The sequence below is a fragment of the Phyllobates terribilis genome, unplaced genomic scaffold, assembly GCF_046119375.1.
Source record: "Phyllobates terribilis strain yellow unplaced genomic scaffold, ASM4611937v1 Scaffold_10__3_contigs__length_209671492, whole genome shotgun sequence".
Classification (NCBI taxonomy): Eukaryota; Metazoa; Chordata; class Amphibia; order Anura; family Dendrobatidae; genus Phyllobates; species Phyllobates terribilis.
Window position 1 is genome coordinate 161,127,086 of NW_027362770.1, and position 15,635 is coordinate 161,142,720.

At 43.7% G+C, this 15,635-nt stretch overlaps 1 protein-coding gene across 8 annotated transcripts in view; it reads right to left on the reverse strand.

Annotated features, from left to right (window-relative positions):
- Window positions 1-8,573: 8,573 nt before the first annotated feature.
- Window positions 8,574-15,635, reverse strand: part of SCUBE1 (signal peptide, CUB domain and EGF like domain containing 1) — a 266,638-nt gene continuing 259,576 nt past the window's right edge. For all 8 annotated transcript variants that reach the window (XM_073650018.1, XM_073650020.1, XM_073650015.1 and 5 more), the window contains 2 exons: window positions 15,523-15,602; window positions 8,574-14,807 (listed from right to left, as the gene is read on the reverse strand). In XM_073650018.1, the coding sequence (XP_073506119.1) occupies window positions 14,655-14,807; window positions 15,523-15,602 (233 nt within the window). In that variant the 3' untranslated portion in view covers window positions 8,574-14,654. The remainder of the gene's footprint in view (window positions 14,808-15,522; window positions 15,603-15,635) is intronic.

Here is a 15,635-nt window from a genome sequence, read left to right on the forward strand (position 1 = left end):
TATACTGTGCTTGAAACGTCATCGCTTCATAACCAACTCAGCTCTGCTATACTGTGCTTGAATCGTCATCGCTTGGTGACCAACTCAGCTCTGCTATACCGTGCTTGAAACGTCATCGCTTCATAACCAACTCAGCTCTGCAATACTGTGCTTGAATCGTCATCGCTTGGTGACCAACTCAGCTCTGCTATACCGTGTTTGAAACATCATTGCTTCATGACCAACTCAGCTCCGCTATACCGTGCTTGAAACGTCATCGCTTCGTGACCAACTCAGCTCTGCTATACCGTGCTTGAAACATCATAGCTCTACAACCAATTCAGTCCTGCTATACCGGGCTTGAAACCTCATCTCTTTGTGACCAACTCAGCTCTGCTATACTGTGCTTGAAACATCTTAGCTCTACAACCAACTCAGCTCTGCTATACTGTGCTTGAAACATCTTAGCTCTACAACCAACACAGCTCTGCTAGCCCGTACTTGTAATGTCATGATTTCACGACCAACTCCGCTTTACTATACCGTGCTTGAAACGTCATCGCTTAGCGACCGACTCAGCTCTGCTGTGCATCTGTTATCTGTATACATGTCACAATTACTGTAAAACTAAGAACTCAGCTCTGCTATATATAAATGTTTCCTCTCATCCCTGTCTCAATGACTAAGTCAGCTCTGCTACATGCTTCAAGGAAAATGTTTCATCACCTATTTACTGTAAGTCGCCATCAGTTCTGCCAACTCGGCTCTGCTAGATCTACATAAATGCTTCCATCCATGGAGAATTAAATCCCATTACTGTATTATCCCAATGATCAACTCAGCTCTGCTATGTCAGTATAGATGGGATTAATGAAAACGTTTCATCACATCGCGATCACAATGAGCTGCGCCCTAATGACCAACTCACCTCTGCTATGTCGGTGCCAAAGTGAAAATGTTTCATCTGATCCCAAATATGTCACAGAGATCGGATCAATGATCAACTCAACTCTGCAACATCTGCCAAAACGCCAAAGTAAGTTCTGACAAATTACCAACTCAGCCCTACTACATCTCATCACATCGCTAGGAGTTCTGCCAAATGACACTCTCTGCACTGCTACATCTCTATAGAAGTTGCAATGAAAACTTTTCATCCCATCACTTCTCTATTTGCGGTTCTATCCCTCCTTCATGCTTTACACTGCAGCTCTGCTTACTTCGAATACAACAATTTTAGCAGAAAGTCATTAAATAATTAAGAATAAATAAATAATTGCAATGAAACAGTAACTCCCCCCCCATAGACTGAGGCTGGGGGGGATACCCAGGGATAATTCAGTCTTCCGTTCTCTGTTATCAGCCATTTCCGGCTTAAATTCCACACGCTGTGGAAGTTTTCTGAATAAAAATTGACCGGTGGAATCTGTTTTCTGTGGACCTAACCCAATGTTTTGATACCAGTCGCCGCCTGTGGACAGGGGAGGCGCTGTTACCTTTCCCAAGCCCTCTACCGATTTATATGTGATGAAGAAGGCGAAGATCTGACACCATGAGCAAAAGGAAATAACACCGATGATAAACAGCGCCACTCTTGTACTTCAGGTTGTGTCTGGTATTACAGCTCAGATCTATTCAAGTAAATAGCTGCAATACTACACACAGCCTGTGGATAGGAGTGGCGCTGTTTCCCAGCTCTGACAATGAGATGAATATTATGTTATAAAGTAGTGGAGAAAGGAGGCAGCAAAAAGGATCAGTCGAAATCCAACTGCCCCACCAGGATCTGCCACTAGAGGGCAGTCAGGACACCCTCATTAATTAGCCTGCGGCCAATGCTACTGAAATCTGTGGGTTATAACCTATCGGTCAGCGCTCATTACAAGCTTTGTGTTATAGTCCAGTGTGGGGGACTAGCATTGTCCCCCATACAAGGTGATCCGAAGAATGGACAAGCTTGGAGGGGGAAAAAAACTAAAAAGTCTAAAAAATAATTGGTGTCTTTTTCACAAAAAAAGGAACATTTACTTTATTCTCTCTTCTTTGCTGCCCTCTTCTGGTAAAGCATGGTAATGCACTTTCAAAACTGATAAATCTTCTGAGGTGCCACACACCGCAAACTACAGTATATAAGCCATACCAAAGTCAGGGAAGGGCGACACATACAGAGCAGCGCGGGGCAGTCATTTTTATTTTACCTTAACCCGAACCTCGCCAAAACATTTATAAGAACTTACACAGAAATATTACTCCTAGTGAATCCCATTAATGTTCCTACACAGTACGGTACTGCTTTCATGGTCACAACAGTGCCCCCCCCCACATACAGTAGCATGCCCCCAAAGTACATTCCCCCACACACAGTATGATATCCCCATTACTCCTGCTTTCCTCCCACTCTCCACACACAGTATGTTGCCCCACAGTACCTCATACAGGAGGATGCCCCCACAGTACATTCCCCCACGCACAATATGAAGTCTCTATAACCTCTCCTTCCTTCCCTCTCTACACACGTACACATAGTATGTCGCCCCATAGCCCTTCGAACAGTTTGATGTCCCCACAGTACATTCCCCCATGCACATTATATCCCCCCACTCTCCACACACACAGCATGCTGCCCCACAGCCCCTCACACAGTAGGATGCCCCCACAGTACATTCCCCCACGCACAGTATGATATCCCCATAACCCCTCCCACTCTCCACACACACACAGTATGTTACCCCACAGTCCCTCGCACAGTAAGATGCCCCTACAGTACATTCCCCCCCACACAGTATGATATCCCCACAGTACATTCCCCCACGCACAGTATGATTTCCCCACAGTACATTCCCCCCCACACAGTATGATATCCCCACAGTACATTCCCCCACGCACAGTATGATTTCCCCACAGTACATTCCCCCACGCACAGTATGATATCCCCACAGTACATTCCCCCACGCACAGTATGATTTCCCCACAGTACATTCCCCTACGCACAGTATGATATCCCCATAACCCCTCCCACTCTCCACACACACACACACAGTATGATATCCCCACAGTACATTCCCCCCCATACAGTATAATGTCCCCACAGTACATTCCCCCACGCACAGTATGATATCCCCACAGTACATTCCCCCACGCACAGTATGATATCCCAACAGTACATTCCCCCACGCACAGTATGATATCCCAACAGTACATTCCCCCACGCACAGTATGATATCCCCACAGTACATTCCCCCACGCACAGTATGATATCCCCACAGTACATTCCCCCACGCACAGTACGATATCCCCACAGTACATTCCCCCACGCACAGTACGATATCCCCACAGTACATTCCCCCACGCACAGTATGATATCCCCACAGTACATTCCCCCACGCACAGTATGATATCCCCACAGTACATTCCCCCACGCACAGTATGATATCCCCACAGTACATTCCCCCACGCACAGTATGATTTCCCCACAGTACATTCCCCTACGCACAGTATGATATCCCCATAACCCCTCCCACTCTCCACACACACACACACACACACACAGTATGATATCCCCACAGTACATCCCCCCCCACACAGTATAATGTCCCCACAGTACATTCCCCCACGCACAGTATGATATCCCCACAGTACATTCCCCCACGCACAGTATGATATCCCCACAGTACATTCCCCCACGCACAGTATGATATCCCCACAGTACATTCCCCCACGCACAGTATGATATCCCCACAGTACATTCCCCCACGCACAGTACGATATCCCCACAGTACATTCCCCTACGCACAGTATGATATCCCCATAACCCCTCCCACTCTCCACACACACACACACACAGTATGATATCCCCACAGTACATTCCCCCCCACACAGTATAATGTCCCCACAGTACATTCCCCCACGCACAGTATGATTTCCCCACAGTACATTCCCCCACGCACAGTATGATATCCCCACAGTACATTCCCCCACGCACAATATGATATCCCCACAGTACATTCCCCCACGCACAGTATGATATCCCCACAGTACATTCCCCCACGCACAGTATGATTTCCCCACAGTACATTCCCCCACGCACAGTATGATTTCCCCACAGTACATTCCCCCACGCACAGTATGATTTCCCCACAGTACATTCCCCCACGCACAGTATGATTTCCCCACAGTACATTCCCCCACGCACAGTATGATATCCCCACAGTACATTCCCCTACGCACAGTATGATTTCCCCACAGTACATTCCCCCACGCACAGTATGATTTCCCCACAGTACATTCCCCCACGCACAGTATGATATCCCCACAGTACATTCCCCTACGCACAGTATGATATCCCCACAGTACATTCCCCCACGCACAGTATGATATCCCCACAGTACATTCCCCCACGCACAGTATGATATCCCCACAGTACATTCCCCCACGCACAGTATGATTTCCCCACAGTACATTCCCCCACGCACAGTATGATATCCCCACAGTACATTCCCCCACGCACAGTATGATTTCCCCACAGTACATTCCCCCACGCACAGTATGATTTCCCCACAGTACATTCCCCCACGCACAGTATGATATCCCCACAGTACATTCCCCTACGCACAGTATGATATCCCCACAGTACATTCCCCCACGCACAGTATGATTTCCCCACAGTACATTCCCCCACGCACAGTATGATATCCCCACAGTACATTCCCCCACGCACAGTATGATTTCCCCACGCACAGTATGATTTCCCCACAGTACATTCCCCCACGCACAGTATGATTTCCCCACAGTACATTCCCCCACGCACAGTATGATATCCCCACAGTACATTCCCCCACGCACAGTATGATTTCCCCACAGTACATTCCCCCACGCACAGTATGATATCCCCACAGTACATTCCCCCACGCACAGTATGATATCCCCACAGTACATTCCCCTACGCACAGTATGATTTCCCCACAGTACATTCCCCCACGCACAGTATGATTTCCCCACAGTACATTCCCCCACGCACAGTATGATATCCCCACAGTACATTCCCCTACGCACAGTATGATATCCCCACAGTACATTCCCCCACGCACAGTATGATATCCCCACAGTACATTCCCCCACGCACAGTATGATATCCCCACAGTACATTCCCCCACGCACAGTATGATTTCCCCACAGTACATTCCCCCACGCACAGTATGATATCCCCACAGTACATTCCCCCACGCACAATATGATTTCCCCACAGTACATTCCCCCACGCACAGTATGATATCCCCACAGTACATTCCCCCACGCACAGTATGATATCCCCACAGTACATTCCCCCACGCACAGTATGATATCCCCACAGTACATTCCCCCACGCACAGTATGATTTCCCCACAGTACATTCCCCCACGCACAGTATGATATCCCCACAGTACATTCCCCTACGCACAGTATGATATCCCCACAGTACATTCCCCTACGCACAGTATGATATCCCCATAACCCCTCCCACTCTCCACACACACACAGTATGTTACCCCACAGTCCCTCACACGGTAGGATGCCCCTACAGTACATTTCCCCTCCCACAGTAGGATGCCCCCACAGTACATTCCCCCACGCACAGTATGATATCCCCATAGCCCATCCATCCTTCCCACTCTCCACATACATACAGTATGTTACCCCACAGCCCCTCACTCAGTAGGATGCCCCCACAGGTCACCAACCCACACAGTATGGTGACCCTTCTCAGTCCCACCCACGCAGTATAATGACTCCACAGTTTCCCTTAACAAGAAAACATCCCACATCTCTGCTCCTCTGCGGAGCTGCTGCCCAGTTACATGACCTGGAGGGTCCTTTTAGGTTTTTAAGGCTGCGTACCCTCGATGCATTTTTCAAGCGTTTTTGCTGTGGAATTTGCGCAGCGGAAACGCTTGGTAATCCGTCCCCCATGGTCCCCAATGACAATCCGCAATTTCAATGCCCATGCTGAGGAATTTTCCGCAGCGTTTTTGATGTGCGGAAATATCAGCAGCATGTTCATTATTTGTGCGTTTACGCATGCGGAATTGCCTTCTCAATGCATTAAAAAACGCAAGGCAATTCCGCATGTCCAAAACGCTTCAAAAACGCGCGTCAAATTCTGGACGCGTTTTTCCGGGAGAGGACATGCAGAAATAAAGCGGAAATTTTCCGCTTCATTTCTGCATCGTGGGTACATAGCCTAACACTCTGCATAGATGCAATGGTGGAGAAGGAATCTGATGGCTCCCTGCTCCACCATTGCGGTCAACTGTATCTGTGTCCTAAGGATACAGTTGCGGTCGTACATATCCCCAAGTTCCCAAGACAAGTCCCCAAATTGGGGACAGTCTCATTGGATCTGAAACAGTTGGGAGGTATATGTAGGGCTCTGTTCACATCTTCAAGGAAGGCTATGTTGTACAAAACGATTGACACCTCAGTGGAAAATGATAGACCCCATCATAGCTGCTTTTTTTAGGTTTCTTGCAATGTGTTTGTCACAGTGTCCTCTGGGGTCTCAGTGTGCCCCCATTCCCATGTATTGGGCTGCGATGTAGAAGCAGCACCAAGCGAACCTTCGTCGCGCAGCAGCAGTTTCTTCATTACACTGCTTTCAGGCTTTGAGACGTCACTTTTTTTTTAAACAAAACCATCTCGGAAATTTCGCACATGAAAGTTGAGGTTCTCCTGTCGCTCAGACAAGAACAGACAGAACTCCGGTTTAGTAAACACCAAATGATCCAAGAGGCTTTAGGTAGAAGATTGCAGACGTCTCGGGAGAGTAGCTCATCCGGATGCGTTATCCGACCATTCAGACCTCGATTGATCTGACTCCAAATCAAACCGTTCTTTCCCTCAGGGATTCGGGGTATTTAGGACCGGATGTAATGGGATTAAAAAAAAAGATTTAGGTCTCGGTTTACTGTGATGGTTCAATATTATGTTAACCCATTACTTCCTGCTAAAAGCACAGATTAGCCTCCGGCCGGCCCTGACCCTGATGAAGACGACCCCAATTGTAGATGACTTTGTTGTCAATCACTTCCCGCTAGGATCTATTTCTTATGAGATTATCACAAACAACCTACTGATTATCTGTCCTATATGTACAATGGTAACCACAAAGAGTATGATGTCATAAAACGTATTCTATGAGATCATATATGTCAATAATTTCATGCTTTGTGGCATAAATTACCATTATTTGAGTCTTGTCCCAAAATATAGTATAGTGCCTTTATGGATGTACCCCTTTTAGAACCATGGATGAATCATAGTTTAAAGGGGTTTATCCAACCTTCATAGAAATGAAGCTTAAAAGGTATCCTAAATCTAGAAATTAATAATAAAGTCGCCCTCTGTTAGTCTGCGGCATTTTCTGTATGATCAGGAAACAGTCAGCAGAAACACACAATTTCCTGTTGATCAGTTCCATCTTTTATTGGAGTCCGACATAAGCCCTGCCCAATTAGAGGCGGAGCTTAGTGACAAGACAGAGGGGGGAGGCTCCTGCTGCAGGCAGTTGTCTTACAGCCAAACACAAGGAGAGGAGGGATAATATGGATGAGCTCCTGAGGCACACGGAGGCTATTATATATATATAATATAGGTCCCATATCCCATACAATGTGGATTGTAATGATGTGGCCGCCGGCCTCCACCGCTTTATCCATTCACTTCTAGGGAAGTAATACTATGGTAGTAGGTATGGGTCCCTAAAATGGGACCCACATTTATCGAACATTTTTAGCATAGCCCCTTTAAGGGTATTCTTCCACAGCTGCGCCTTTAAAGGCACCTTCTTCCACAGCTGCGCCTATCCATAGGTTATTTCTGGTGTTGCAACTTCATTGAAGTGAATGGAGCTGAGGTGCAATACCACACACAACCTGTTGAAGGGGGCTGCGCAGTTTTTGGAAGAAAATGTCCATGTTTTACTAATCATGGACATTCCCTTAAAAGAGGTTGTGTAATTTTTTTTTAAAGGGGATGTCCATGATTAGAAAAACATGGCTCCTTTTTTCTTTTTTTCCCCCAAACCTGTGTCACTCCTCTACTAATAAACTTTTTATTAATGGGCCCATGGCGGTGCTAAAATTAAAAAACTACATACCAGACTCCTCCTGCTTTTCTGTACTGGTGTTAGTGTCCCCCGCCGGTCTCCTGACCTCCTCTTATAGCTGGCATCAGGGACAGCTGCTGATTGGCTGGAGTAAGCTGGAAGTAAGGAGCAGGAGACCGTCGGGGGACACCCAAGTAGAGGAAATCTAGTCGTTTTTATTTTTTTTATTTTTTAGAAAGATTAGTAGTGGAGTGGCACAGATTTTGGGGGAAAAAAAAAGGAGCCATGTTTTTTTTTTTAATCATGGACATCCCCTGGAAAGAGATTGCACAACCTAAAATGGAAACTTTAGTTGTGCTTTAATAGTCAAAAGTCTGAAAACCCATCGTGATGGAGTCCTGTTCACACCCACGGATGACGCCTTTAAATTCCACCTACGTTCACATGACTTCTAACATCGCCATTCTCCGCACACGCTCCACGTACAAAACCTCAGAACACGGGGAACTGTCTGTAAAATTAAAGTCATTATTTTTTTATTACATTCTTGGCAATTTAGATGCAAACTTGTTTATGGTACAACGAGACTGGCGTTTTGTCTACGAGTATAATACAGAGTTTTAGTTATAAGCCGTAAGCAAGAAGTGGGATGTTTTACATATATATTTGACCTTTTTTTTCTTTTCCAGGGATATCAAAGGTTTAAATATTACAACTAAGACAACATATGTACACTTTATGGATGTATATTACAAGACAGTTCTGGATCGGTGAATTCACTTTTACAAAAAAAAAAAAACGGCAAAATACTTTTTTTTTTTATTATTTAAATTTGAATTTAATTTTTTTATTCTTTTTATTTTTCATTCATTTTATTTTTTTTTTTCAAATTAACAGATTCGATTAATTTAAAGAAATTTTACATTTTAGAGTTTCATTTTTATGGGATTTTATTAGGTTAAAAATGAAATGATGGGCAGCCCCCCCCCGTTAATGTGGAGATGTAGAATTTAATGGATGTTGGTCTCTTCCCTTAATTTTGTGCCGCGATTTTTAATTTTGTATTAATAATTATTGATTATATAATCAATTCTTTTTCATACAAAATAAAGTGTACAACTTTTATACGTTTTTTATTTATTCATTTTTACTTTAGCCACTGGGGGGGCTGCCATTTTCATTTGGGGTGTGTGTAAGTGTCTGAGCTTAACCCTGGGACTTAAAGGGGTTGTTCAAAGTTGGAAAGTTATCCCCTAACTTTCCAGTTTTAGGAGGTCCGACCGTTGGGATCCCAACCGATATGGAGAATGGACAATCTTCCGCAGTTACAAAGAGCATAAATGGAGCTAATGTGCGTATGCTCAACTTTCGAGAGGTTCTTTGAAACACTTTTCTCAAGATTGGTGGGCTTCCTAAAAGTCAAACCCCCCCAGCAATCAAGAAGTTATCACCCTTCTTATGAATAGGGAATAATTTCCAGACTTTATGCAACCCCTTTAAGTGAAGCTGCAATACCATAAATAACCTCTAGGCAGTAGTGGCGCTGTTTTTGAAAAAAAAAAAAAAACTTATATAATCCGCAGCAACCCCTTTAACATGTTGCAGGAGAAGACTAAACATAGGGTTTTGTTTGTAACCATAAAGATACATAACTTTGCATAAGAGCTGTATACGCAAAACGGTAAAAGGTAATTTTTTTTAAAATCCAGACTATAATCAAGTTCCTTTAATTCTTATTTTAGATGCAGTGGATCGAAAAAGAAACGTTGCAAAAATTGTCAAGTCCTTTAAGCGATTAGGGTCATGAGTTTGCCCAATTTAGTAAAAAAAAAAGTTCCGGAGACCACGAGTGTTTTTTTTTTTTTTTAAGCCCCACCCACAAAATGGCTGCCATGTACGGGGTGAAGATTCCGTTAATATCTGCATTTAAATCTTTTTAAAATAAAAACATCTTTGCTTTTTTTTTTTTTTCATAAAAGTGAATCCACCAATAAAACACTAAGCTAAAGGCAGAATAAATAAAATACACACTACATTGTAACTGTATACTCAGGCATCAAAGGAAAGGGTTGTTTTTTTTTTAATAATTTCCTGTACATTTTTTATTTTTATTTTTTTTGAGGGGGGGGGGGGGAGGTTATTTCATGTTGAGGAAAATAGAGGCAAAAAAACCCAAAAAACAATGAGATGACAATGAATAGAAACAAAAGTAGAAATATTCAGAGAAAAGAAAAACAGAAAAAAAAACCTCATGTGCCAGATTGTGCCGATCCGGTATAATGGTTACCAGTCCCAGACAAAGTCCTGTTCAGATTAACACCATCTACACTACATCTACCCCAGTCCCATGCTGGTTTCAAGTGCTCCAAGGGTTACGATTAAATTTTCGATTTTAGGTTTATTTTTTGCAGTCATTAGCTTAGAGCATTTTGTCGTTTGCCATGAGCTTCTCGCCAATTGCATATCCATAGACATCAAAGAGTGTCCCAGGCTTACTCATCCATGGCCTATCCTTAGCTTAGAACAAGCCATCAATCTGTGTTTAGTTGGGACTGACCCTCAGGACACCGACTGAAGTGGTCATGATGCTCCATGAGACCTGTGGCTCCCTTGCTCTGCCGATTGTTGGGAGTCTAAAAGGGTCAGGCCTCCACTGATTACCCAAGGTCTCGCCCGACCCCAATCAGAATCACGCACTTGTGTAAACCCTACTTTTTTTGGCCAAGGACTATACAAATTTGTTGGGATTGTTTCCAAAAAATTGGAACAGTCCCAGTAAATTTGGGACAGTTGTCATCTATGGTTCAATAGCCATCAGAGAAACGTTCATTCATGCGCCAGCTATTTCTCCCGACTCCCGCTTGGCTGATGTGCTCTCAATTGGCAGAGGGTTAAGACACCTCTGACATTGGGTTTTTGGTCCTGAAAACAAAAGCTTCGGGAATGTTGAGACTTTCCCTCATCAACATCTTAAGGGGAAAGTCAGCCCATACACAGTTGGCCAGTACAGCTGCAATTGGCAAGTTTAGCCAACTTTTATGTGTATGGGTACCTTTAGCCAAGAGAAAGGTCATCAGTGCGTATTCCTAGAAGCCCCCTTTATAAAGTCTTTATTTACCACGCCTTCTCCAACCAAACCTCTTAGACAGCTTGTTCTTCCTAAATTTAATTCACCCATCTGATTTTACTTGAAAGTTTCTTGCCCAAGCGTGAAGGATCTAAAACAAGCCTGTGTAGCAAGGAGAGTCAGTTTGTTGTACAGCAGATGCAACTTCCTGTGATCACTTGACCATTTCTGCGCATGCACACATTTTGCTTGCCAGCTCCTGACAAATGACTGATTTTGCTTTAGTAAGACAAGGTCAGTCAGACATTTCCGCTCTTAACTTTCTATAAAGTGAATGAATCTTATGATTTTCAATCTTTCTTGTACATCAACGTTCCTCTTTTATTGTATTCCTAAAGTTGCAAGAATTCTTGTACAATGTTATTAAGTCCCAGCTGCAAAGTGGGATAAACCTTCGCCAAGAGCATGACCTACACCAGGATCTCGCCCCACACCAAAGACCATGACATACAACAAACCAAGACCAACACCAAAGGCCTTGACCTGCATAAAAGACCTTGACCTATAAGCCCTTGATCTCCACTAAGACGTTGACCTACAACCATGATGCTGACCTACAACCAATACATTGACCTACAACCAAGACATTAACCTGCATCAAAGACCTTGACCTACAAGCCCATGACCTCCTCCAATTCCTCCACCAAGATGTTGACCTATACAAGAATTCGACCTACACCAAGACATTGAGCACCACCAAGGCCATGACTTCCACCAAGTCCTCCACCATGACACTGACCTACAACCAAGACAATGACTAACACCAACATCTTGACCTGCATCAATGACCTTGGCCTACACAAAAGACCTTAATCTACAAGCCCTTGGTCTTCATCAAGTCCTCTACCAAGACCAAACCTACAACCAAAACCTTGACCTTCAACCAAAACCTTGATTCACAACCAAGACCTTGACATTCAAACAAGACCTTGACATTCAAACAAGACCTATAGCCAAGACCTTGACCCACACACACTTGTGTATTATGGAAAGGCAATCAATAGTATAGCATATAGAACTTTGTACACACATTTACAGAAATCATGGTCACCCAGACATGAATCAAAGGGCTGCTAGGAAACTTAAATTACCACAATTTGAAGAATATACTAAAGGAAACCATAAAAACAGTAATGAGCCAATTATGGAACAGAGAGTCCATGGGTGTGCAGTGGAGATGGACAATGAAGGGTATGTGCACATCTTGTCAAATTACTTAGATATATATATCAGGATAAGTTATCCTTGAGGTTCCAAGGAAGGTGACAACCAGGGCTGTGCCTCTTTGCCTTCAGTCAACTTTACCAAGAAGTTTCTGGATCTTCAAGTTTACAAGCTGCCATTGTGATGGGCTCGTAAGGTATTTTCTGCCCTTCAGAACTATAAATGGTGGTCGTGTTGCATCAGGGAAGCTGTAGTTCTCCAAGTATGGTGAGAAGGTTTTGAAAGGTTTCTGCCCTAAGATATTCAATCTAGTACCTTATAAAAAGTAGTTATGATACAGAACTGCAATATAAAGCTTTATTGTAAAATAAATTAATCTCATTATAGCAAATTTTACCACCAAAAATGATGGTAAACTAGAAGACCATGTCCTACCAGTACATCGACATCTACTAATCAGTCATCACATTCACCCACGTTTGTCTGGGGCTGTAACTTCAGTAATTCCAGTGGGGCCACATTTTTGGAATCTCTATGTTATCCTCAATTCGGCAATGGTGAAACAAAATCTCTCACATTGAGAGAAAGTAGGCAGGCCATGACCCAAGGAAATTTAGAGTGCCACAGTCTACCCGACCAAGGACTGATCAAAGGCTGTATGAAAAAAAACACTATACAGCCATTATATTTTTGGTTTTAGATTAGAATCATACGAGCGGAAAAAAAAGGAGTAAAAAAATACAAAAACAAAATAAAAAAACAAAAATTTCTCTCCCCCCTTCCCCTAACATTACATACAAAATTCAAGTGCAATTTAAAATATTAATTATACTACACACTTCGCTCTCTCGCCATAATACTCGTTTGCAGGTAGTTTCTTAAACCAACTGGAGAAACAAGAATGCGCCAACTTCTTGTGACTTGAAGTGAGAAAAAAAACAAAGAAAGTTCTGAAGCCAACACAGAGATGATGTAAGCATAATCCGAACTCTGTGAAGACCCCTGATGAAGTCCATGAGGTGAAACTTTGTGAAGACTCCTGATGAAGTCCATGAGGTGCCACTTTGTGAAGACTCCTGATGAAGTCCATGAGGTGCCACTTTGTGAAGACTCCTGATGAAGTCCATGAGGTGCCACTTTGTGAAGACTCCTGATGAAGTCCATGAGGTGCCACTTTGTGAAGACCCCTGATGAAGTCCATGAGGTGCCACTTTGTGAAGACCCCTGATGAAGTCCATGAGGTGCCACTTTGTGAAGACTCCTGATGAAGTCCATGAGGTGCCACTTTGAGAAGACCCCTGATGAAGTCCATGAGGTGCCACTTTGTGAAGACCCCTGATGAAGTCCATGAGGTGCCACTTTGTGAAGACCCCTGATGAAGTCCATGAGGTGCCACTTTCTGAAGACCCCTGATGAAGTCCATGAGGTGCCACTTTGTGAAGACCCCTGATGAAGTCCATGAGGTGCCACTTTGTGAAGACTCCTGATGAAGTCCATGAGGTGCCACTTTGTGAAGACCCCTGATGAAGTCCATGAGGTGCCACTTTGTGAAGACCCCTGATGAAGTCCATGAGGTACCACTTTGCCATCCAAGAACCTTCCATGTCAGGTCGAAATAGATACGCTCCATGTGTATCGGAGCAGTCACTGTACGCGAGTTGTGGGGAGAATATATTGACTCAGTGCAATTGGGGGCGGGCAAAAACTTTTAAATGGCTGCGTCCAAGGGTACTGATGCTTATTGTATGTAAAGGAAGAGGGCGGTAAGTGAGGACAAATCAGGTCTCGTAGACTATTGATGCCCACCATATTCAAAAACATGATCCCAAAAATTCCCCCAAAAAGTAAAGGGAAAAAAAAATGCTGTGATAAAGAGCTCACAGTTCTAGACAAAGGATTGCACTTGCTCACTGAGCCACCCGACTTCAGGGACAATCCCAGATTGTCTACGGAAAGGTTTCGTATCACTGTACACAGCAGCTTGTCTACTTTTTTGAGAAGAACGTGATATTGCAGCTTCAGGGATCGAGGTTCAGGATGCAAGTTTGTGGTATGAGAATTGAGTCTGGAGGATTTTTGTACCTTCCTCCCTGGCTACATCAGAAAGCTAGAAAAAGAGCGGCGTCCATAAAATCATTTGTCAAAAAAGCCCTTTTTTTTGTGTTTTTTCTTTTTTTAAAATCTTTCGAATGAATGGGAAAACGAAGACGACAAAATAAGTCTTTTATGTGGAGCAGTGACTACTGCAAAGAAGAATATGGATTAAAACCAAATGAATAAAATAAAAATAAAATAAAAATAAAGTTATTTGTAAGGCCGTAAAAATCTGGAAACTTTTGAGCGGAGTAGTTTAATGAAAGATCTTGGAAACATTTCCTTAGATTCCTGTGCTGTGTACTTGAAATAATTTTGGGGATGCGCCAAGACGTCGAAGAGAGCCTTGATCAACTTCTTGTCCTGAGGAAACAGAGAGTCAAAGACAGAAAATCACTTATCCGGGTATGGGTGGGGAGGTATCATCATCAAAGGGGGGGGGGGGGGGGTTTGGGATTGCACAAAGACCATTTTTAGGGGGTGTAACCTGAACCACCTTGAAAACAGGAGACTTTTCACCACCGGAAAAAAAGGGTCTCTCTGTTCTTAAGATGTCCCCCAAATAATTTTTTTGTACTTCTGCGCCACCTTTCATCAATTCTGGCACTGCTACCGCGGGGTCATCTGTTTACATGTGGTAAACAGTTCCATCAAGCCTCTCTCTAGAGATAGCTCCGCCCATCAGAGCTGCTGATTCGCTCTCCAGCCAGATCACGCCTCCTCCAGACCACGCCTCCTCTAGGCATGATGCGCAGTAGAATGGAGCATGAGCAGTAAAGTTGATTTGATCAGTCTCCTTCAAAGACTAATCTTATACTTGATCCTGACCATTGCTGAGTCTCGGAAGATAAGATCAAGACGTCACGAGAAGTCTAAATATTCAGGATTGGGGAAGAAAAGTGACCGGAGCAGAAATTGGGAAATGGTATTTTAAATTTAGAACAAGGGTAGGAGGGTAGGGATTAGGAATAGTGGTGGAAAAGCTTTGTTATGGTAAACCTTGCTCGCTGACTCAGTGGGTAAGAGCTCTACCCCTTGCAACACAATTTTTTTATTTTTTTTATTTCTGATTACGTACTTTTAAAATTTCTTGATGATTTTCTGAAGCGTATAATCTTCCATCACGGACAATATCTTCTATTAATTGTTGGTAATCCTCTGTGAAATTAAAAGCAGATGGAACAACAGTAA